The sequence below is a fragment of the Marmota monax genome, unplaced genomic scaffold, assembly GCF_021218885.2.
Source record: "Marmota monax isolate L192 unplaced genomic scaffold, Marmota_monax_Labrador192_F-V1.1 WCK01_AAM20220418_F8-fsc00052, whole genome shotgun sequence".
In the NCBI taxonomy this organism is placed as follows: Eukaryota; Metazoa; Chordata; class Mammalia; order Rodentia; family Sciuridae; genus Marmota; species Marmota monax.
Genome location: NW_026693473.1, coordinates 3,543,035 through 3,566,965, shown reverse-complemented (window position 1 = coordinate 3,566,965; position 23,931 = coordinate 3,543,035). Strand labels below are relative to the sequence as shown.

The 23,931-nt window shown below is 36.2% G+C and overlaps 2 protein-coding genes across 2 annotated transcripts in view; both read left to right on the top strand.

Moving 5' to 3' along the window:
• Nucleotides 1-12,449, top strand: part of Kpna1 (karyopherin subunit alpha 1) — a 65,061-nt gene extending 52,612 nt beyond the window's left edge. The window contains exons 11-14 of the mRNA XM_046457910.2: nucleotides 3,922-4,047; nucleotides 5,908-6,035; nucleotides 10,425-10,603; nucleotides 10,917-12,449. Of these exons, the coding sequence (XP_046313866.1) occupies nucleotides 3,922-4,047; nucleotides 5,908-6,035; nucleotides 10,425-10,603; nucleotides 10,917-11,104 (621 nt within the window). The 3' untranslated portion in view covers nucleotides 11,105-12,449. The remainder of the gene's footprint in view (nucleotides 1-3,921; nucleotides 4,048-5,907; nucleotides 6,036-10,424; nucleotides 10,604-10,916) is intronic.
• A 2,192-nt stretch (nucleotides 12,450-14,641) lies between these two features.
• Wdr5b (WD repeat domain 5B) lies at nucleotides 14,642-22,313 on the top strand. Its single transcript, XM_046457911.2, has 2 exons — nucleotides 14,642-19,491; nucleotides 19,868-22,313. The coding sequence occupies exon 2, from the start codon at nucleotides 19,906-19,908 to the stop codon at nucleotides 20,896-20,898; it is 993 nt and encodes a 330-aa protein (XP_046313867.1). The 5' UTR covers nucleotides 14,642-19,491; nucleotides 19,868-19,905; the 3' UTR covers nucleotides 20,899-22,313.
• The last annotated feature ends 1,618 nt before the right edge of the window (nucleotides 22,314-23,931 follow it).

Below are 23,931 nucleotides of genomic sequence, written 5' to 3'. Positions count from 1 at the left end.
AATTAAGTTTAGATTTGTTTTCTGAAATGTGTTTCGCTTGTAATATCTATTTCCAATTTATTCTGCCCACGAAGGAACTAATTTCCTACTGCATACTGAATCTCTGCTTCTGTTTCCTGTCTTGGTAAGTGGCACAAACAGTTGTCCATGCCAGAAGCCTGGGCAGCAACTTGATTCTTCCTCTCTTCCACCTGCCAGTTTCTAAGTCCTATTTATTACTCCATTTTTGTTTACCCCTTGCAGTGTTTAGTTTAGATATTTTAGACAAAAGAAGAAGAAAAGAATATATGATTCAATAAAATTTCTCTGGAAGGAAATAGGAAACTCACATTGGTTGTCTCTGAGGAGAAGTTGATGTTTTGGATTCAGGAATAGAAAGGTGTCTTTTAACTATTTAGTCCTTTATACTTCCTGAAGTTTGAACCATATCAGTGTATTTTCTTTTCAAAAATAAATGTTTCTTGGTCTGAGGATGTGGCTCAGTGATTTCTTCTCATGTGTGAGGCCCTAGGTTTATTCACTGTGAGCACTCCCCCCACTCCCAAAAAAGTTTCTACATCTCCCACTCCTACCACATACTCTTATGTTCTAGTCATGTTTGTTCTTGAACTCATATCTCTGAGTTTTGATACATACTTTCTTCTCTGTGCATAGAACACCTGCCTCCATCACCCACCCATGCCAGGAATGCCACTTCACACATACCCACACTTTGCTTGTAAAGTTTTCTTATTTCTCACTTTTTTTGTGTGGTGGTGGGGTGGGATACCGGGCATAGAACTCAGTGGCACTCAACCATAGCCACATCCCAGTCCTATTTTCTATTTTATTTAGAGACAGGATCTCACTGAGTTGCTTAGCGCCTTGCCATTGCTGAGGCTGGCTTTGAACTGTGATTCTCCTGTCTTAGCCTCCTGAGCCACTGGGATTACAGGCATGCGCCACCATGCCCAGCTCATTTCTCACATCTTAATAAAAGTTATTTTCTCTGGGAAGCTTTGATCCCACACTTTTCAGTTAGGTCCTTCTTGTTTTATAAGAGCACTAATCACACTGTATTGTAACTGTCAAAAGTTTTGGATTTTAAGATGTTGGAGGTAGACTGTCAGTCATGTTCATTTGTAGAAAATATTTATTGAATGGAATGAAATTCTGAATCTATAAATCTAGTTCTGACCTCTTTCAAGTTCCTGTCTCATGTCTCCAGGTCCTGTTAGATATTTTTTGCATGTCTCACGTTTCCCAGTGTATTCTCTTTCCCCTCCAAAGCAAGTTCCAAGTCCTGATTTTTTTTTTTAACATTTTTAGTTGTAGTTGGACACAACATGTTTATTTATATATTATTTTTATGTGTTGCTGAGGATTGAACCCAGCGCCTCACAGGTGCTGGGTGAGCAAGCACTCTACCACTGAGCCACAATCCCAGCCCCAATTTTTTCTATTTTGATTAATTCTAAACTTTGTGGTCATTTTTAGTGTCTTCTCTCTGTTTACTTTGTATAGCAAATTACCAAGTCTTGTTGATTCTTACTGTTGTTGCTAGATTCACTTATGATTACCATATTTTGATCCTTGTCCTCACAAAGGTTCTCTCCCCCTTTTTTCACACAAAGGTTTTTGACATGCCCATCTGATTTATCTTCCTACTATCCCAAGTTACTCTATTTATTCCCCCTAATAATAGCTTCATCTTTCCTAAAATAGTCTCCTTGACATCATTTATTTTACTGTTGGAAACAATGAGCTTCTTTAATGGCTATGAGGTGAAGGACCTTCTCATTCTTTCTAGTTGGCATTTAGAACTAGTAGTATTCCTACTAGTAGTCTGTTCTTTTGTTCTCTTTTTTGGGCCTTTGATGGGGGTACTAGGATTTAATTCAGGAGCAATTTACCACTGAGCTACATCCCCAGCCTTTTTGTTTTTTATTTTGAGACAGGATGTCACTAAGTTACTTAGAGCCTCACTAGGTTGCTGAGGCTGGCCTTGCACTTTTTTTTTTTTTCAATTCTGATTTGTTTTTCAGACCACTTCTGATTTGTTATATATGACAGTAGAATGCAATTCAATTCATATTACACAAATAGAGCACAATTTTTGATGTCTCTGGTTGTACATAAAATAGTCACACCATTTGTGTTTTCATACATGTTCTTAGGGTAATGATGTCTGTTTCATTCCACCATTTTTCCTACCCCATACCCCCTCTTCTCCCTCCCCTTTGGCCTATCTAAAGTTCATCTATTCCTCCTAAACTGCACCCCTGCCCCCATCCCCATTATGAATTGGCTTCCTTATATCAGAGAAAACATTTGGCATTTGGTTTTTTGGGATTGGCTTACTTAGCATTATATTCTCCAACTTTATCCATTTACTGCAAATGCCATAATTTTATTCTCTTTTAAAGCTGAATAATATTCCATTGTGTGTGTGTGTGTATACACCACGTTTTCTTTATCTGTTCATCTACTGAATGGCATCTGGGTTGGCTCCACAATTTATCTATGGTGAATTGTGCTGCTATAAACATTGATGTGGCTGTGTCACTATAGTATGCTGTTTTTAACTCCTTTGGATAAACCCAGGAGTGGGATAGCTGCGTCAAATGATGGTTCCATTCGAAGTTTACTGAGGAATCTCCATACTGTTTCCAGAGTGGTTGCACCAGTTTGCAGTCCCATCAGTAATGTATGAGTGTGCCTTTTTCCCCCCACATCCTCGCCAACAGTTATTGTTTGTATTCTTGATAGCTGCCATTCTGAATGGAGTGAGATGGAATCTTAGAATGTTTTGGAGTTGCATTTTTCTAATTGCTAGAGATTGTTGAACATTTTTTCATGTGTTTGTTGATTGATTATATATCATCTTCTGAGAAGTGTCTGTTCAGTTCCTTTGGCCTTGAACTTTTGATCTTCCTGTCTCAACCTCCTGAGCCACTGGGATTATAGGTGTGCACCATCATGCCTCTGTTTTTTGTTGTCTTTTTTTGTTGTTGTTGTTCTTAACTGTAGTTTGTAATATAGGCTTTTCTATTTCTAGCTTTTAGGCCCAGCATCCTCCCTCTTCTTTGCTTCAGAAATCTTGTGTGCATTCCAAGGCTCCTTCCATGAAGTTTTTTTCTTGACTATTCTTCTTCAAGTATTCTTTTAAATTTCTGACATGTTTGTTTTCCAGACCATTTCTTTGGCGTTTTTTAAATTGCTTGTGACATCTCTTATACTTTTTTTCAAGGTTTGTTTTGATTCAGTGTAAAATATATTTTTTCATTATAGAAAAATTATCAAATGAAAGTCACCCGTAACTCTACTATCTGGTATTTTTATTGTATGCAATCATATGTACTGCTGTACATTTTAATATACTGCTCTTTTCCTGGTGTTCACTTAACATTCTGTTACAAATCTGTAATTTCCTCTGAGTAGATACGTGGGTTATTTGTTTTACCTCCCTTGCCTTTGTGAGCTATTTGATACCTGGTTCCATGTTTTTTATCCTCATATTCTTTAAGTATGTATTAATTCATTAAGTATGTATTAGTTCATTGACTGCAAGATAGAAAGTTAGCAGAGGATTTCAAAATCTGAGACTACTGTTCTTATCACTTAATATGTTTACCCATCCAGAAGAGATACCTGTAGAGACAGGAGCTGAATGAGTAATCCTAATTACTAATAATTACTAATTCTAACATTGTGTTTTATTAAGTATGACTTTTAGTAGTTGTGAAAGTATACAATGAAGCTAGTTTAATAAGTCTTAGAAATTAATTTTTACTAATGTGTGTATATTACTTATTTTTTAGATTTCAAGGGGAGGTGTTATTTCTGTATCTATATTTTTCCTAAAGTAGCTCTGTGAATTAAAATTTTACTTTCATTTGGAACAATACAGTAAGTTAAAAGTTTTTAAACTTTTCCTTTTAGGTAATTTTGAATTGTTCTGCTCTTCAGAGTTTATTGCATTTGCTGAGTAGCCCAAAGGAATCTATCAAAAAGGAAGCATGTTGGACAATATCTAATATCACAGCTGGAAATAGGGCACAGATCCAGGTAATCTCATAGCACCTTTATTTCTTACACTGTTAGTGATTGGTAAGTTTTTTGCTTTTTAAAATTCAATCTTTAAAATACATAGTTTTTATTATTGCTTTGAAAATCACTATCTTCTGTTGCTATTTCATAGTCTGCTTCTTATTTTCTTCTTTCTAGCTTACAAATGCTTATTCTTTTGAAACTTTTACTTAGGCCTTGATTTACCCCTTTGTCGTTAATATTTGATGACTTACCCAACATCCAGAAAAAAGTATATTGAATTTTTGAAGTATTTTAATGGACTTTATGTTATACAGATTGGCTTTACTCTTGCCAACTAAACAGTTATTTAAATGGTTTTTTAAATGGTTATCTACCCTTTACTTTTGCTTTTCTGTTACTGGGAGAGTAACCTAAGAGGAAGACAAGCAGTGGGCTAATGTTCAACATGAGCTGTGATCAAGGCTGCCATAATGGTTTAGAATACAGATTTAGAGGCTTATGTATCAATACAAATAAAAGTAAAAAAAAAAAAAAAAAAAAAAGATGAAGCTGAGGCTCAGAGAACTATAATAGTATGCTCAGGTACATCTCCAGTAAATGAAAGGACTAGAATTGGGTGTCTTTCCACTAACGTTTGCTGACTTCCTTCACTGGTATAATAGAAGATGTTCTTGACCAAGAAAGCATTGTTAGTCATCCCCAGAAAATTGAATTAGGCACTGAGATTCATAGCTGTAGCAATTTATAGTGTGCCTCTGAAATTTCAGCTGTAGTTGATGGCCTGTTATCACCAGGCTCGCATATACCAGTTCTCAATTTCTTGATTAGGAGAAATTATGGAAACATACTTCAGGTTTTTTAAGCCAATATGGAACATGACAAAAGCAATTTGGGGCAAACTACTTCAGTGTTAATATGTTGAGTGGGGTTGAATAAAAGTACTCTGTCCTGATAATAGGTCCTTAAATACAAATAAGGGAATTGTGGTAATTTTATTGGGAGTAGTAGCTTGGGATATGATGGTGACAATGATCATAAAGGAAAAAGAAAAAATAGTCTTGGAATGTTTCAAAGTGAGAATGATAAGGAAACTTGGTAACTGACTGAATTTAGAATGAATACAGAAATAAATAGCCTTTGTGAACTAGAAACATTTAAATGGGGACCTGATAGGAAAGATGATGTGTTTGAGATGAATATCAGACCTACAGTAAGTTGATGGCTACCCTGGGCTATAGCTTCAGTGACAAGTGAAGGACTGGAAAATTAACAGCACACCAGCAGGAATGTATGCAGTGAACAGAATGAGAGTATCAGAGGAACAGAGAATCGAACTTTTATAAATTGTTACATGGAATAGAACAACAGAGGATAATAAAAAAGAAAAGAACTAAGGGAGATTTTAAGATTTTTAGACTCCGTAGAGGTTGTCATCTATGGTACTAGGGAGTAGCTTAACAGGAATAATGAGGATTGTACTCCTTCATATCTATAATTATTGTGTGTATATGTGTCTGTGTGTGTATACACATACAAACGTGTGTGTGGGGGGGTATGTATATGTATATGTTTATTCATTTATTTATTTTGCAGTCCTGGGGGTGGAACCCTGGAGGACTTTAATCCTGAGCTACATCCCCAGGCTGTGTGTGTGTGTGTGTGAGCGCGCGCGTGCCAGTATGATGCTGGAAATTGAACGCAGGGTTTCATGTGTGCTGGGTAGTAGCCACTTTACCACTTCCAGCCCCCTTCCAATTTATTTTTAACAGGGGAAGGGTGTCATTAGTGAAGTAAACTTAAAAGTTATAATTAGTATTAGGAATATTTTTACAAATCTTATTTCCTTTTCCAATTTTAATTTTTTCTTAATTTCAGACTGTGATAGATGCCAACATCTTTCCAGCTCTTATTAGTATATTGCAAACTGCTGAGTTTCGGACAAGGAAAGAAGCTGCTTGGGCCATCACAAATGCAACTTCTGGAGGATCAGCTGAACAGATCAAGTAAGTACTAGCCAGCGTCTTGTAAATTAAGGAAAAATCATTGCTGTTTTTACATATGTAGAATGAAAAAATTGACTACATTTGAGGAATAAGGTGAAAGATGATTGTATTAAATAAGAATGCTTAATTCTGGCCTTTTGAATTATTGTTCATTTTGTCTAATTAGACTCAAATGTGTATTTAATTTCGTACACCTATTTTATTCTTTTTTGCTGAAAATAATTCTGGGATAAGAGAAATAAGGCACAGTCAAGGTTTGATGAAATAGAAATACTTACAGGTGAGCTTCAGCTTGCTGTGAAGCTACTTGGTCAGAACATCTTAGATAGTGTGGGTTATTACTTGTAGAACTCAGAGCCCAAATATAATCGTTCACCAGTTCTTGATATTTCTACTTCAGATGTCTTAATGGTAGAATTAGATCATACTTGAAATAGAGATATGTCCTAGAATGAAGTACCATATTCTTAGAGGCAAGTATCTTCTGAAGTACTTTGGTGTTCAGTAAGAAGAAAAATTTGTTGTAGCTTGAGACTTAAATGATTTCCTTGTTAGTGATTTATAATCATGGTCTCTAGAGAATGCATAAATAAAATGGGAATCAGTTTTTCAAGGGAGCATTATGCAATTAAACATTAAATTCTGGACATCCAATGAAAGAAAGTGGACAGTGGTGTAGAGAAAAATGGAACCTTTCTTTGCCCCACCCACTCCCTCCCTTTCTTCCTTATGGAACCCGGGGCCTGGAACACACTGGGCAAGGGTTCTATCACTGAGCTATATCCCCAACCCTTTTAATATACTTTTTGAGTCAGAGTCTCCTTAAATTGCCCATGCTGGTCTTGATCTTGCTCTCTTCCTGTCTTAGCCTCCCAGGTATCTGGATTACTGACTGGTGTGTGCCACCACACTCAGTTGCCTTAGCTTTCTCAGTGGGGAGTTCAGATGAAGGGATTATGGCTCCAAAGAGTGCTTCCTTATAAATGATACCAGACAAACATAACTACTTTTATATTGTTGCCATGTGGACTATAGGCACTCAACACATGCCTAAAATCTCTGTTTGAAATTATAAAATAAAAATTACTCTTAACAAATTGCAGAAATTGTTTAGGTCGAGAAGATAAGAAATATGTGTCTGAAATAATAGAACTATAAAGAGATAGCTATTTTGATAAAGTTCATCATAAGACAGTCTTCAGAAGCATAATTGTCTTTTTAAGGTCTTTTTCAAACCCTGGCTCAGGGTACTGTGATTTTAAGTGAGCCACACAAATGAGAATAACCTGAAGTAATTTAAATTATTATTTTCATTGCCCCTATGCCTGATGCACTTTCTTAATGAAAATAATTAAACATGTGCTTCTAAAATATTGCTAATACCATTCTATCTTTCATTATAAATTACTTTGGGAGCATTTTGCTCTTACAGAAGAGTAGAGTTGCTACAGTTGGTTTTTAAAATTTGGCATATTTATAATAATGAAGTTAATTATTAATCTAATAGCAGTTTCTTTGTACCCAGATGAAGTGTTATCTTAAACTATTGTAAAAATATTAGTCCAGGGGCTGGGGATGTGGCTCAAGTGGTAGTGCGCTCACCTGGCATGCATGAGACAATAGATTTGATCATAAAATAAAAAAATAAAGATTAAAAATAATTTTTAAAAAATATTAGTCCAAATTACAGAAACCAAACTGACTTTATCACCGATAAAAGAAATTTATTAAGAAATTGCCAGGTTATCTTCCATATTGGGTATCTCATCTTGAATTCTGACCAGCAGTAAGTTAATTGAGTTTCTTATTTTTCTTCTTGAGAGTTCTTTGAATATTTGTGATACCAGTCTTTTTATTAAATATGTGTTTTGCAATTATTTTCTTTCAGTCTGTGGCTTATCTTTTAATTCTTACAATAGAATATTTTATAGAGCAGGAAATTTTAATTTTAATAAAGTCTAGATTAATTAATTTTTTTCTTTCCATGGATTAAGCTTTTGGTGTTGCCAAACCCAAGGTTGCCAAGGTTTTTTCCTATGTGATTGTCTTTTTCTTTTTACCTTTTGGGGCATGCTGCGAATTGTCAGTTCTCCAACTTTGTTAATCAGTGTTGTGTTAGCTATTCTGGTCTTTAGCCTTTCCATATAAACTTTAGAGTCGGTTGGTATTTATAAAATATCTTACTGGAATTTTAATTGGAATTATCACATTGAATCTATAGATCAAGTTGGGAAGAAGCGACATCTTAACAATATCGAGTCTTCCTGTCCATGATCATTATTATGATCATGGAGCATTTCTTTGTTTATTTAGATCTTAAGATTTTGACGTTTTCCTCATATAGATCCTGTACATATTTTTGTCAGATGTGTACTTCTTTAATGCTACTATAAATGATATTGTTTTAAATTTCACATTATAGTTGTTCATTACTAGTATATAGGATAGCAGTCGAATTTTATTAACATTGTACTATGCAACCTTACCCTAACTGCTTGTTAGTATGGGAGGTTTTGGTCAGTTCTTTGGGCTTTTCTGCATAGATACTGATGATATCTGGAAACAAAGATCATTTCTTCCTTCCCAGTCTTGTTAACTTTCTCTTCTTTTTTTCCCTCATGTCTCCCCTGCACACTTTTAAAATAAGTGTATTAGCTAGGATTTTAGTGCAATGTTGAGTAGCAGTGGTGAGGGAGTACATCCTTGCCATGTTCTCAGTCTTTCCCATCATTAAGTATAGTGTTACCTGTATAGCTTTTGTTGAGGTTCTTTATGAAGTTAACAAATTTTCCTCTATTCCTATTTTGCTGCATTTTATATTTTAATTGTGAATGAGTATTAGATTGTGTTATATTTTTTATCTATTGAAATGATCATATGTTGATGTGATTGATTACTTTTTTTTTTTTTTAATGTTGAGTCAGCCTTGCATACCTGGAAAAAATCCCACTTAATGTATAATTCTTTTTACATATTGCTGGATTTTATCTGGTAATATTTTGTTGAGAATTTTTGCATCTATGGCCTTAATAGAGATTAACTTGTAATTTTCCTTGTAATGTCTGTTTAGTTTATTAGCAGAGTGAGTTAAGTGTTCCTCTGCTTCTAATTTATGGAAGACATCATAGAATACTAGTATCACTTTGTCCTTAAATGTTTGGTAGAATTCACCATGAAATCATCTCATTGTAGTGCTTTCTATTTCGGAGGATTAATTATCGATTAATACATTTTAGTCTATTCTTATTACTTATTTCTCCTTGTGTGAGTTTTGGTAGTCTCTTTCTTTCAAGAAATTGGTCCATTTCATCATCTAAGTTATCATATTTGTGGGCATAGTTATTTGTATTATTTCTTTATTATCCTATTAATGTCCATGGCATCAGTAATATTTCTCTGTTTTACAATATTAGTAATTTTGTTATCATCGTTGTCTTCCTCCTTTCTCTGTTTTTGGTTTGTCTGGATAGAGATTGATTTTTATATATTTTTGAAATTGAAAAAGCAAAGTAATCTGAGAGAGAAAGTAGAAAGTAATATAGTACACTAGCAGTAAGTTCCAAAATGACATTCTTCACATCCACAGAATGCATCTGGATTCATTATCTCTCCCTTTCTATACATAACTCGGAAACCAGAATGATACAAAAATGACATCAATATATGCCGTGACTGTGATTTTTTTGTGTGTCATAGGAGTAATTATTACGATTAATCCTGATTACCTGTTAAATTCTCCCTGAATTGGGGCTGGGGATGTGGCTCAAGCGGTAGCACGCTCGCCTGGCATGCGTGTGGCCCGGGTTCGATCCTTAGCACCACATACAAACAAAGATGTTGTGTCCGCCGATAACTAAAAAATAAATATTAAAATTCTCTCTCTCTCTCTCTCTCAAAAAAAAAAAAATTCTCCCTGAATTAAAGGAACTATCAATTCTAGCTCAAGAGTTCTCCCTACATTTGTTTTATTCTCTTCCTAGTCTTCTCACAACTTAGTAAAATTCGAATCACATTTGAATTATTTGGCCTCCTGGGTTTGTGCTGGCTTTTAGAACCAAATGTTCATGTTTGGGAAGTGTGGTTTCCTATAGAAACAAAAAGACAGTCTATTAGAACTATGCTATTTTAATTAATTAGTTGCTTATATTCAAGGTAGGAAAGAATTTTTATTTCTTACAGTCCAAAAATTGTGAAGAGAAAAATTGGAGAACTAGTTTTGGTTAATTTTTTAATAGCTTTTTTTTTTTTTTTTTTTGTGATGAAGTGTATAATTGACTGGGTACCTATTTTTATTTCTACAGTGAGTTTGAGGATGACTCACCAGTTTCATAACAGTTTTACAAATTTAAAAATTTTGTTTTGACTAAATTGTTTTTTGTATTAATTTAGGTACCTAGTAGAACTGGGTTGTATCAAGCCGCTCTGTGATCTCCTCACTGTCATGGACTCTAAGATTGTACAGGTTGCCCTTAATGGCTTGGAAAATATCTTGAGGCTTGGAGAACAAGAAGCAAAAAGGAATGGCACTGGCATTAACCCTTACTGTGCTTTGATTGAAGAAGCTTATGGTAAGATGCTTTGAGTGAAGAAGGTTGTGGCCAAGAATTAATTAGGTCATAGATGCAGTCCAATAATAACATTAATATTACTAGGTAGTGGAGGATGTGGTGACTGTTAAGGAAATTGCTATTTCTACAGACTCTATTGCTTACATACATATATTTAAGAAGTCAGTTTATAATATTAGCTTTTAGATATAATTTAGCAATATTTCAGTACTATTATAAAACATAAGAAAATCTTCATTTATATCAAGAAGACATGGTAAAATATAGTTTATTGGAAATTCCAATAAAGATTTTTCTTTATTCTTTGTTCTAGGTTTGGATAAAATTGAGTTCTTACAGAGTCATGAAAACCAGGAGATCTACCAGAAGGCCTTTGATCTTATTGAGCATTACTTTGGGACCGAAGATGAGGACAGCAGCATTGCTCCCCAGGTTGACCTTAGCCAGCAGCAGTACATCTTCCAGCAGTGTGAGGCTCCTATGGAAGGTTTCCAGCTTTGAAGCAATACTGCTTTCATGTTCCTGTGTCAGACCAGGCTACCCAGTCGAGTCCTCTTGTGGAGCCCACAGTCCTCATGGAGCTAACTTTTCAAATGTTTTCCATAATACTGTTTGCGCTCATTTGCTTGCCTTGCGCACCTGCTCTCTTACACACATCTGGAAAACCTCTGGCTCTCTGTGGTGGAATACCCTTATAATAATAGGGTAACCAGAATGGCCCACTTTAATGGAAAAATCCCTAGGCTTTGGAGATCCGCAATTATATTAGAGTCATGGGAATATATATATATATATATATATATATATATATATATATATATATATATATTAATGTGGCTCCCTTTTTTGTGGGGGAGAAAAAAGGACTCTTCCTCATTCCCTTTAAAGTGGGAAACAAATACTGACATTAAAAGATAAAACTAAACCTTTATCTTGAATTTCACACAACTACTTGTGACAAGGGAGATGTTTAGACTTGTTGTGTACACTTCAGAGTACTTTTCATGAGTTCTTCCACAGTGAACCCTTGGATTATCTGGTGGCTTTTTCTAGCCAAATTTGCATTAATTCTTACTAAGATTGGATGGTTTTCTTTCCTCTATTGGCGCCATTCTTCAGATATTAAAATTAAACCATCCACTCCCTTACCTTCAGCCTTCAGTGAATGCTTTCTAGTTGTCAGGAATGCTGAAGAATTAACACTTTGACTCTTAAATGTGATACTGGTTTGCAGATTCCCTTAAAGCAGAAAAAAGAGGAGCACGTATTAATTTGTATGGCTTTTGCTTCTCTTTGGTCTTGTGTGACTTAGGATTTGGAAGTGGTTCAGTTCTAATGCTGGTATGAAGATTTAGAGTTCTTAGTAATCAAAAAACATATCCTATAATTCAGTTACAAAATAAGGAGGAAAAATAAAAGGACTTGAACCTTCCAATTTTCTCAGACTTAACCCAGATGACTAGAGGCTGTGTTTCTGCATTACAACAAATATTTCAGGCTTTGTGGTCCTGATCAAGGTCCTCAGTAAATTGGAGTTAACCCTAGGTGCTTTCCCCCTCTGTGACTGGCAGATAACACATTATTTTAAAGAATACTTAAGAATTTTTTTTTCTTAGTCAAGTGCAGCTTGATTCTGATATACTCCGGCTGCATATATGATCCCTGTAATGTAGCATTCTTAAGAAAAACAACCATTTTTCTCAACATGACATGCTTAATTCAAATAAGGGCAGTGATCTTTTTTTTTAATAACCTCATTGTTCCCTAATAATTTTATTTCATCTACTAGTACCAACTCCCACCCTCACCCCCAATAAAAATGGTGTCCACCTTCTGACTCATTTAATTATGACTGCAGTCTACACCTGCAAATGGCGCTTCCAGTACTGTGTTCACTGATCCACATTTTGTGCTTGGACTGGAATGAAAATATAAGCTTAATTGCCAAGATAACTGCAACTGAGTTCAATACGACTTCTCGGTGCTAGTTGGCCATCTTGACTCAATGTTGGGATACACTATCAGAGAAGATTTTTTTGATGATGATTCTGTTCAAAATGAATTCTGAAGGAAAAGTTGCTGACTTCTGTTTCAGAGCATACCCTTTTAAACCTCTTTAGACTTATCCTCTTCTAGAATTCATAACCCCAAAGTGTAAAATCTATCTGGAAGTTGCCCCTGACAAGCTATTATACATCTCTGATAAATCCTGCTGAATGTAGGAGATTTTCAGAGCTTTCATACCTCATCATGATGTTATTTAAACAGCCAACTTATGTGACCTGATTTAAACTTTTAAAAAGCCCACTTCATTCAAACTAGAAAGATTCAAAGACAAAGGACATTTATCAGCCAAGAGTGACGCATTCTTCGCCTCTAGTCTGTAGTTGTGTCTGTGCTCGGGGATGGATACGTCTGATGTCTGTTGTTATTGATGGAGCAGCCACAGCAAAACTAGTCAACTCTCATCTATACTGTTACTTTTTCTAGTGCTGCTTTGTGCTGAGGAACTTTTTAGTTTACTGCACTTGACTTGTAAAAGACTTTGATTCTTTGTAATTTTAGGGATAAATTAGGTGGTTAATTTAAAGAAGAACTTTCAATGTTGCCTTTACATCACATTAAAATATGACTTCTTTCAGAAGGATAATAGAAGCACTGATTCATAGTAAAAATCTCATTTTTAGCTTTGAATTTTTTTTTTTGTGGCTGAGTTTTTTTAAATTGTAAATTACTGGTAACATCATTTCTATAGAATGTTTTGAATTATGTATCTTCTATTGGATAGTTAATTTTTTTTTCATTTTATAAACCAATTTGAATGGAAAATATAAAGCACACCAAGTGTATTGCCACATTAGTAAGAGTAGTGTATGGTGGGAATTTTTGCTAACAATAGCAGGTGTCTCAATGAATGAATTAAAACAAAAAAAGTCCATTTAACTGATGTGATCTGTTTTGTTTAAAACAGAAAAATTTACCTTGCTGTGGTCCTAAAAGTTCACGAACCTTAAGATCTGAACTAAGCTTTTATTTTTTTAAGTATAAAAATTGAAATTGACTCAAGTTATATCACAGCATAATTCACATGTGCTTGTACTTATTGATAAATCAGCCTTTTTGATACTAGAAATGGCATTTTAAGGGGTAATTGTAAATCCTATTTTATTTCTCTGGAAGATTCTATTTAGTTTGACTTATATTTTTATCACAAAAGTGTGTTACTCATTATAGAAGTATATTGATTTCAACAAAAGAAAAATTTTAGTTTTATATGCTGATGAGGAAAAGTGGCTGTTTTTCCTCCCCTGACCCCTTCCTTCAAACTTTGAAAGTATATTCTTTCCAATGAGAACTTTGGTGGGGAGAGAAAAGTGTTCAGAGAATTTGGGGTGTAAAAGCACCTGATATCTGAAGGACCAGCAGATAGATAATGGTTGATTGGAAAAATACCAGGGAATGTAAAGATGGTGGACATAAAGAAAAGATTGAGGAGACAGAATTCTCAGTAGAACACTATGTTGTCACTTATCAAAATCCTTTTTAGTTATTGCCTATGTCAGTAGTACTGCTTTTGAAGACTGTTGTCCTAGGATTGTTTCTTCATATACCTGATAAAACTGATTTGACTCTGGGATGTTTTCAGCCTTATTGTTACAGAGGAAAAATTAGCAGTTTTCCCTTAATAAATCTGAATTATTCCAGGTTGCTGCTGATTTTTGCCTAAGAAAAAAGTATGTAAGTATATTTCATCAACCAGATATGGCAACTAAATCTTCTTGTCAATGACTACCTGCAGGCAACTTTAAATTATTTCTGTAGTTCAAAATAAACATTTTGGCTGTTGGATCCCCCATCTTGGGGCATTATTATAAAAATATTTTCTTCAGGTCAAAGGATTTATTTCTATTTATTACTTGAGTGAAAATTGTCTTTTATCAATGGCAAGTCATTATAGTTGCTTTAGGGATTGAAGCTTTTTATGTAAATTGGAAATTGTGATGTATTAGGATGCTGTTCACTAAAGAAGGGGCTCACTTTTAGAAAGAGGCATTGTTTGCTTTCAACTTACATTATATGCTACCTCCTACATTCCAGATTTGCTCATTTGTAGAGATATGTGTGCCTATATGTGAAAGTCTCAAATTTAAGTATTTTGACATACTAAATTAATAGGACCATTTCCTTCTATTAAGTGAACAGATTAAGTAAATATCTGCCCATTTGGGAAATGTTTTAGATTATCTTTTCCTATCAAAAAAGTTAATTTTTAAAAAAGTAATTGAAAGCCAGATCAGACAAGTACAGTAAGTAGGCTGTAATGTGAAAAATATAACATGCTTTATTGTCCCAAAGAGGACAGGTTTTAAGAATGGATACCTGAGCATCAGAATAATGTTTGGTAAAGTAAGGTATTTATATATGAATTAAAATTATCAAATTATGTTGGGTATAAAATACATCTGAAAGCTTGAGGTAAGCAAAGGTAAACTTCTAGATGAAGTTCCATTCTGTTTTTATTAAGTGTAGGTAAAGAAGTCTGTTTTTCTGAAGGTGTCAAGGCAAAGGCACTTTGTCTTTATGTGAGCATCTGTTATGTTATGGCTAAGGACTTTCCCATTTTCTTAATCCTCCAACTGCTTTTTGAGGTGGATAGTTATCACTGTATTATAGATGACAAAATAAGACACATAAGAAATTACTTTGCTCCATGGTCACAATCCTTAAATACTGACTGTCCAAGGGAGGAGAGAAGACTTGCCAAGTTCTGTCTTAAAGAAAGCAGTGGTTGTGCTGTTCTGTGCCCAGGAACTCCACAACTAGACTTTCAGGAGCCACAGGTGGGCAAACCCATTTTGTAGGACCATTCTTCCTGACTTCCTCATCATTTTGGCTCCCTTAGAACAACTCCATCTGGTGTAAGTTGCTTTTAGTTTATACAGTCTGGTGTTGTAGGCCCACTCAGCCCAAATATCTTTCCCCTCGTTTGGTGCTAAAACTCTGTACATCAAGACAAGTACAACAGAGGTTTATTTAAAAAAAATAAAATGGCAGCCAGATGTGGTGGCATACACCTGTAGCCCCAGCACTCAGGAGGCTGAGGTTGGAGGATTGCAAATTTAAAACCAGCCTCAGCAATTTAGCTAGGCCCCAACAAATTAGTGAACCCTTAACTCAAAATAAGGGCTGGGGATGTGGCCCAGTGATTATGTGCCCTTGGGTTCAATCCCTACAAAAAAAGGAAATGATTGAGTTTGAATTTACTAACATAATTGGGAGATTTTCCATTCAAATGCAAATACAGGGAGGTGTTGACAGAAAAGGAAAACCTTTGAAATGAAGAAGAATTACTCCCTGAAGCAGTGCCATGGATGTGAACTTAATACAGTGTCCTTCCTAAAAGAGTATCATCCCTTTGAGGTATCATTTTACTGTATTTTTGCTTAGTATTTTTGTTTACCTTATTTTGGCCACTCCATGACCTTTTTCAGAGTGTTCTAACACTGATTTTGGAAGGGCTGTAATGATTCTTTTTACTTGAATGCAGTCTGTCAGGCCATGGGTGAGTGCCTTGCACATAGTAGACATCAATAAATAAATGAAGGAACATGCATTTTTGTGATGTTAGTAAAGGGTACTCGATTACAAAAGAAAATTCAAAGGAACTCTTTTATGCGATTGTTTGAAACTAGGATAAAAACTTAAAGCAAGTGTCTCAACATATGTTTTATATGTAGTTGCTTTTCAGAAAACATAATATGACCTGAAGTTTACAAAAGCAAATTCGCTAAAGCCAGCTTGGGTGATTGTTGCCCTCTTTCACTTGAATTTTGGAAAAGTAATTGTCTCTAATTTCCAATCAGTATATGTGGCCATTTTTGTGATCATTAATGTTTTTGCAAAAAATAAAATTATTCTTGACTTTTTTTAATCAAGATCCACTTAACCTGAGGAAACCAGCAGAGTGTCCATAGTAAGAATCACAATACCTTATCTACCATTTGGGTTTAGGATTATTAAAATAAAGTGATGGGTACAGAGAAAATGAAAACTCAAAAGATCACAGTGGGAAGAGAATAGCACAGGATTTGAGAGAAGCCTGGGCAGGCCTGGGTGTAAATTACCATATAAAAAGTGGAATTTTCCAAAATTAAGTTAATGATTTATGAGAAGAGACTGCTGAAGTCAGCAGTGACTGTACTGGTTTATTAGGGACAGTTCCAGTTTAAATCAGTGGGTCATTTTAATATGTTAAATATTTAAGTGTCCCCTGTTCATGGCAACATTTCTGTTTAGAATATTTGCAATTTGGTAAGGGGCAAGAGGAATAAACCTTTTAATTGTAGATTTGAGACTTTAAGTTGTAAAACTTTTATGTGAAACTTTTTTTCCACGGGCAGGAAAATTTAAAATCACCTGTCTGATGAGAATTAAGGGAAAATGTTAAAAAAAAAAGGGGGGGGGGCGGTTAACAATGTGAGAATCTGTTCTTAGCTCACATAAAGTATGATTTCTGGCACTTTGGATTTACTTGTGTCAGTATTCCTTACTCCTCCACACTCTAGCCATCAATTTCCTCATTCAAAGGAATTCAAACTGAAATTCTTAGTTTTAATTCATAAGACTACATACAACATTAGGACTAGTTGTTAATATTAGAAAATGATTAATGAATAAGTTAACCAAAATCATAGTTGTATTCTTTATCATCTTTACACAGCTTCCTGATGTTGTTTGTAAAAAATCAAAATTCCAGATCTCAAAAGTGGATTTAGTTTTATCAAATTTTGGAGAAAATTCTTTTTGTGGTTGATTGGTTGATTTTGTGTCAGGCATTTAACCCAGGAGCAGATTACCACTGAGCTACATCCCCAGGTAGGGGTGTGTGTGTGTGTGTGTGTGTGTGTTTTGAGACCAGACTTGAACTTGCAATCCTGTTGCTGGGATTACAGGCCTGTGACACTCTCCCAGCTGATTGGCTTCATACTCTTAACACATTCTTAATTTTGTCCCTCTCCCTCATGCTTGTGGTTTCTGTAGCGGATTAAATATATTCTAGCACCAATACTCAATTCAGCTTTTGTCAAATTTAGTTTTTCTGTTTTAGTAGTTTCCCTAGTACATAAACAGTGATTATGTACTAGGGAAATACAGATTTTTTCTTAACATTCTTTGAAACAAAAGCTTAATTTTTTTTTTTTAAATCTCAGCTGCTTTTAAATTGGCCTTTTAATGAGCTAACAAAAATGGAAATAGATGCTGAGTTTGGCACACACCTGCAAACTAGACTTAAGGAAGCTAAGCAGGAAGAGCACAAGTTGGAGGCCAGTTTCAGCAACTTAACTGAGAGATGAATAATAATGTTTTAATGATGTTTTTACTATAGTTAATGAATTACAAGTTAGCCAGGTATGCCTTTTGTGCTTTATAAAGGCAAAACTTTCACATGTCTAATAAAGTACGCAATAGGAGACCGTTTGTTTCCAAATGAGTTTTAATTTTCCACAGAGAAATGTATTTGCCCCCTGACTTTAGCTTGGTTACCAGGAAAACCCTTTACACAGAACAACACCTACCTCAATCTCTGGTAGGCACCCCTTGGGACTGAGGATCGAACCCAGGGGCTCTGGGCTACTGAACTACAGCTTTGACCCTTTTTATTTTTGAGACGGGCTGTCGCTAAATTGCTCGGGCTAGCGTCCAAATTATGATCCTCCTGTTTCAACCTCTGGAGGAGCTGGGCATAAGAAACTATGTTCAGTTCCTTTCTAATTGAACAATCACAAGGATGGAGAAACTAGTCCGTTTACAGTTTCTTTGTAAACTTTATTGAACTCGGGCACACAACCACTGAGCCACATCCCCAGTCCTATTTTGTATTTTAGACAGGGTCTCACTGAATTGCTTAGTGCCTCGGTTTTGCTGAGGCTGGCTTTGAACTAGCAATCCTCTTACCTCAGCCTACTGAGCAGCTGGGTTTACAAGCCTGCGCCACCACACCTGGCTAAGAGGGTATCTTAACTAGTTTACATACTTTCATGGTCATGATAATTTCTTAAAACTATGGGAAACTCTCAACAGCATATTTAAGAATAATCTTACCCATTTCTTACCCCATTGCAACAACCTCTGTCCTTCTCTGAATCCCCTTTGAAGAAATAGGAACTCTTAGACCAAAAGTGCTCACCCAACGTTTGCTGGGTTTTCCCAGTATACCATTGACTTATAGACCTCTAACAAGACTTATTCTTTATCCTTTTTCTAAAGATTTAGAGGGGAAACTTTTTGAACCAGAAATCTTAAAAAATCTGGGCATTAATTCTGCTCCACTCAATATGGCATAATGGTCAAATAGGCCCTAATGCCACCAGGCAGGAGCAAAACCAAAGCAATCTGCAGCGAAGGCGCTTGCACAGAGTCACCGGCGAAGGGTAGGTCAAAGCTTCACGCATTTCAGAAATGTGTCTAGTTTGGGTAATTTATGAGCCAAGGGTGGGCCTAAGCCTTTGACTAAGGGGCATCAACAAACTCATTTTTTCAAAAAGAAATGCATATTCTTTTTTTGGGGAAAAAAAAGATCCACTGAATCCCAAACTGTCAAATTAGGTCTGGGAAACATTCTGTTAAGATTTCCCACCCTTCCAGGAAAGGATTTGAATTTGCGGGGCGCGAGTGAAAAGGGCCGGAAACTAACATTGCGGCGCAGGCGCAGGCGGACATCTCCTATTGGCCACGTCGGTTCGGGCGTGATTGGGGGAGGGACGGTTCCCTTTTAGCCCTTGCGCCCAGCTTCCTCTCCCACTCTTGTTTGACGCGGCGTTGAGGTGCTGGCTGTTGGTATTTCGGAAGGAACCTTGGCATCCCCAGCCTCTAGTTCCGGTGGCTACGTAGGTTTTTAACTTACGAAAGCTTGTGTTTGAAGTGGTGGTCCGTTCATCCTCCAGTACTTAGTCCCTCAAGACTGGAAGGGTGGCTCTGTGTTCTCCAACCTTCGGAGCTGGGTGGGGGAGGGGCGCTTGATAAGACGTTTTGTGCAACCCCTCCCACCGCCTCCGCTTGGGACCGCCCTATACCTTAACCGAACACGCAACTTTAGTACCGGGCTTGCCGGCAGCGCCAGAATCCTTTTGATTATATTCCCGAGTATTTGACAGGGGCGACTTAAGTATTAGAAGCCGTGCTGGTGATTCTGAAATCGTATTAATTAAAACCGTGTACTTTTTAAATTGCGATTTATTTATTTATTTTTACTGCATGGGTTAGGGCCGGACGTCAACCTACTCTATTGGGGCTTCCGAGCCATGGCGACGAGGGAACCAGGAGATGCCTTGGCACAGTCCACCCTTCCCTCTTCTGCCAGTCACAGCAAGGAAGCGCCTGAAAAACCTAACTATGCTCTCAAACTTACTCTTGTGGGACATACGGCAGCAGTATCATCAGTTAAGTTCAGTCCTAATGGAAAATGGCTAGCAAGTTCTTCTGCTGATAAACTGATTATAATTTGGGGAGCATATGATGGAAAATATGAGAAAACACTATATGGTCACAATCTGGAAATATCAGATGTTGCCTGGTCATCAGATTCTGGTCTTCTTGTTTCTGCCTCAGATGATAAAACTTTGAAGATATGGGATGTGAGGTCTGGAAAATGTTTGAAAACACTGAGGGGACACAGTAATTACGTCTTTTGCTGTAATTTCAATCCGCCATCCAATCTCATCATTTCAGGATCTTTTGATGAGTGTGTGAAAATATGGGAGGTGAAAACAGGAAAGTGCCTCAAGACTTTATCTGCTCACTCTGACCCGATTTCTGCTGTTCAGTTTAATTGTAATGGGTCCTTGATTGTGTCGGGTAGTTATGATGGTCTCTGTAGAATCTGGGATGCTGCTTCAGGTCAGTGTTTAAAAACACTTGTTGATGATGATAACCCTCCTGTCTCTTTTGTAAAATTTTCTCCAAATGGTAAATATATTCTCACTGCAACTTTGAACAATACTCTTAAACTGTGGGATTACAGCAGAGGCAGATGCCTGAAGACTTACACTGGTCATAAGAATGAGAAATACTGCATATTTGCCAGTTTTTCAGTTACTGGTGGAAAGTGGATTGTGTCTGGCTCAGAGGATAACCTGGTTTACATTTGGAACCTTCAAACTAAAGAGATTGTGCAGAAATTACAGGGTCATACAGATGTTGTGATCTCAGCTGCTTGTCATCCTACAGAAAACATCATTGCATCGGCAGCATTAGAAAATGACAAAACAATTAAACTGTGGATGAATAACTACTAAAGCCAAGTTAGCAAAAAACTTATTTGAAAGATGGTTTTCTAACTGGTATGGTTTTTATTTCTTTTAAAAAATTACCTTCAATTATAAGACTTACAGATTTATAATTCAAGAATACAAGACAAGACAGTTGCGAAGACAAGTCTAGAATCTACCTGGGGCTTTTGACTCCTAATCTTGATGCCTGTTAGGAATCTCAGATATATTTGTCCCTGTACAGGTTTCTATTCTGTTCCTCTTAGTAACTTTTGTAGAGGCTTGGTTTACTTGGGAAATAGTTCAATTAGACAGCATGACTGATTGAGGTGGGCAAGAAATTTTGCAGTTTCTGATTTGGGAGGTCAAATGAACAAGAGCATGAGGCTAGGGTGGGTAATAAGAAGACTGTAGATACATGTCACGTGCCTCCAGCACTTTTAGTGATATGTGATGGAACATGAAACAGTATATAGAATTACGTCAGTAAGTTGGGGAAAGTAAGTCCTGATTTTTTAATTAAAGGACCTCTGCCTCATTAGATAGTGCCATCTTGTGATGGCAATGTATGCTACATTGAGTGGTGAGGCTGCGCTCCTTCAGGATGTTACCTATTAACTCACATACTTCAGACTCATTGTACAGAAGTTACTTCTTGTGCCATCACTGCCTGTCTCCCTCCAACCTCAGTGGACAGATGAATTAGATGTTCTTGCTTTTTCTATAATTCCTAAAACTCAAAATACATTATTTACCAATGTGTCATAATGTTTTCATGGGCCATGTTTCCAGCAGATAATGAGCTCTGTGGGATCAGGAAGTTTTGATCCCACAGAGCTGATTATTCACCTTTGTATTCTGTTTGATGAATGACAATGAATGTGATGCCACAGCTTCCTTTATTCCTGGCCTCCTTTCAATAGGTTTTAGTAATAAATTCCCAATAATATCATTATTGATTAAAAAGTGTCTAACCCTAGCCACACATATTAACTTTATTCACCAAAGCTTGCAGGAAATGTAAGGTAAAAAATATAAAGTAGAAAATGGTTTCTACCATGCAGACATGAAACAAATACAAAAAAAAAAAATCTAGACATTAAGCGAAAATTAGTACAACAGTAATTTTAACTGAAAGCAATAAAGGCATAACTGTCTTGCTTCTTTTATATTTTATAGCACCTCATCAATTGCTCATTAAATTGTATTTGACAAATTCTGAGGAATATATTATAGTGACTAGTAGAGTGCTGAGAGCTTTCTGAAGAATAAGTTACTAGTCAGGTATTAGTGTTAAGAGGTTGATATATCGGGCTGGGGATGTGGCTCAAGCAGTAGCGCACTCGCCTGGCATGCATGCAGCCCGGGTTCGATCCTCAGCACCACATACAAACAAAGATGTTGTGTCTGCCAAAAACTGAAAAATAAATATTGAAATTCTCTCTCTCTCTCTCTTAAAAAAAAAAAAAGAGGTTGATATATGAGAACATTGGGAAGAGTATAGTGTTAGTGTTAGAGGCAGGTCTGAAATTGTGGCTAAGAAATTTACATTTAACCCATAAAGAACAGTCATAGTGAGCTGGGGTTGTGGCTCAGTGGTAGAGCACTCGCCTAGCACTTGAGAGGCCCTGGGTTCGATCCTCAGTACCACATAAAAATAAAACAAAGGTATTATGTTCAACTACTTCTAAAAAATAATCCTAGTATGTTATTAAATAGAGAATAACAATGAGAAATGATTGTGTGAATGGTAACAATTATGAGCCATTAGTTTAATGAGACATTTTTAATTTTTATTAAAATAAACCTACAGGAATCACATTTAAATGTTCTTCAACAGTTAAAAATGGTTTCTATGAAGAAAGGTTAATACTTTTAAAAGAAGTACTACATTAAAATCTACCCAAATTTAAAACACTGGTTTAGGAGTCCCAAAATAATCAAGAAAAATGAATCTTCTAAAATGTATGAGAAACAATAATGCTTTTATTTTGGCAGCAGGGATTGAACTCAGGGACACTAGACCACTGAGCCACATCCCCAGTCCTATTTTGATTTTTAAGAGACAGGGTCTCACTGAGTTGCTTAGGGGCTTGATTTTGCTGAGGCTGGCCTTGAACTCTCCAGCCTCAGCCTCCCAAGCCTCCCAAGCCCCACACCTAGAACAACAATGCTTTTTGATAACTTTGCAAGTGATATCTAAAAGGAAGCTAAAGTCAGACTTCTCTAGAATAAAGTATATAAACAGATAACATCAGATTAAGAAGCTATAATGTGTTAGATTATACCTAGCATTTTATTAAACGAAGCTCCCAAACAGCAGCATATATTACTTTTTAATTTCTATTATAACTGAGGAGAACTAGCACATTGGGATGACTATACTGACTTGACATCCATTAATACTAATGAGGCATATTGAGAATAATGAAGTGGTTATCATAGAAACCATCATCCATATGTAAGTGAGACAACTTGGCATCCCAAAGTCAAAACTAAATGAGATGTAGGCTCATCTTTCACACTAATAAGAACATGAGATTTTCATAAGGAATTTAGTTTCTCAGGCAGCAGGAAAGGAATCAATTGGGAACCATTATCCATGGAGCTAGGAAGTGACTGCTGTGGCCCCCAGCAAATCCATGATGCTATAATTTCTAAGTCCCCCAAACTCCTGGCCAGACCATTCTCATCACCTTGCCAGAACATTTTCAAATAATGTTCTCCAAAGAAACTTCATCTTTGAGATCCCAAAGATACAGTGAGGTCTGGCTGCTTCTCAGGGCTTTCTCAGGAGCCAGCCTCCCCAAAGCACCATAACATTGTAATCACCTGGGCAATGTCATCTGATCCTCCTTACCCTTTAGAAATAAGTACCAGAGGGAGAAATACAGAATGAGAAGCCATTCTGGCTGCTGGAGAGAAGTCACTTTAGTAATGGGAACAAAACTAATAAATCAGATACCAGATTCTAACAGTTAATATTAAGGCTGAAGTAAGTTGTCTCATTTTTAAATTTTTTCCAAAAAGCTGGGAGACTGCATTTTACTTGGATTAAAG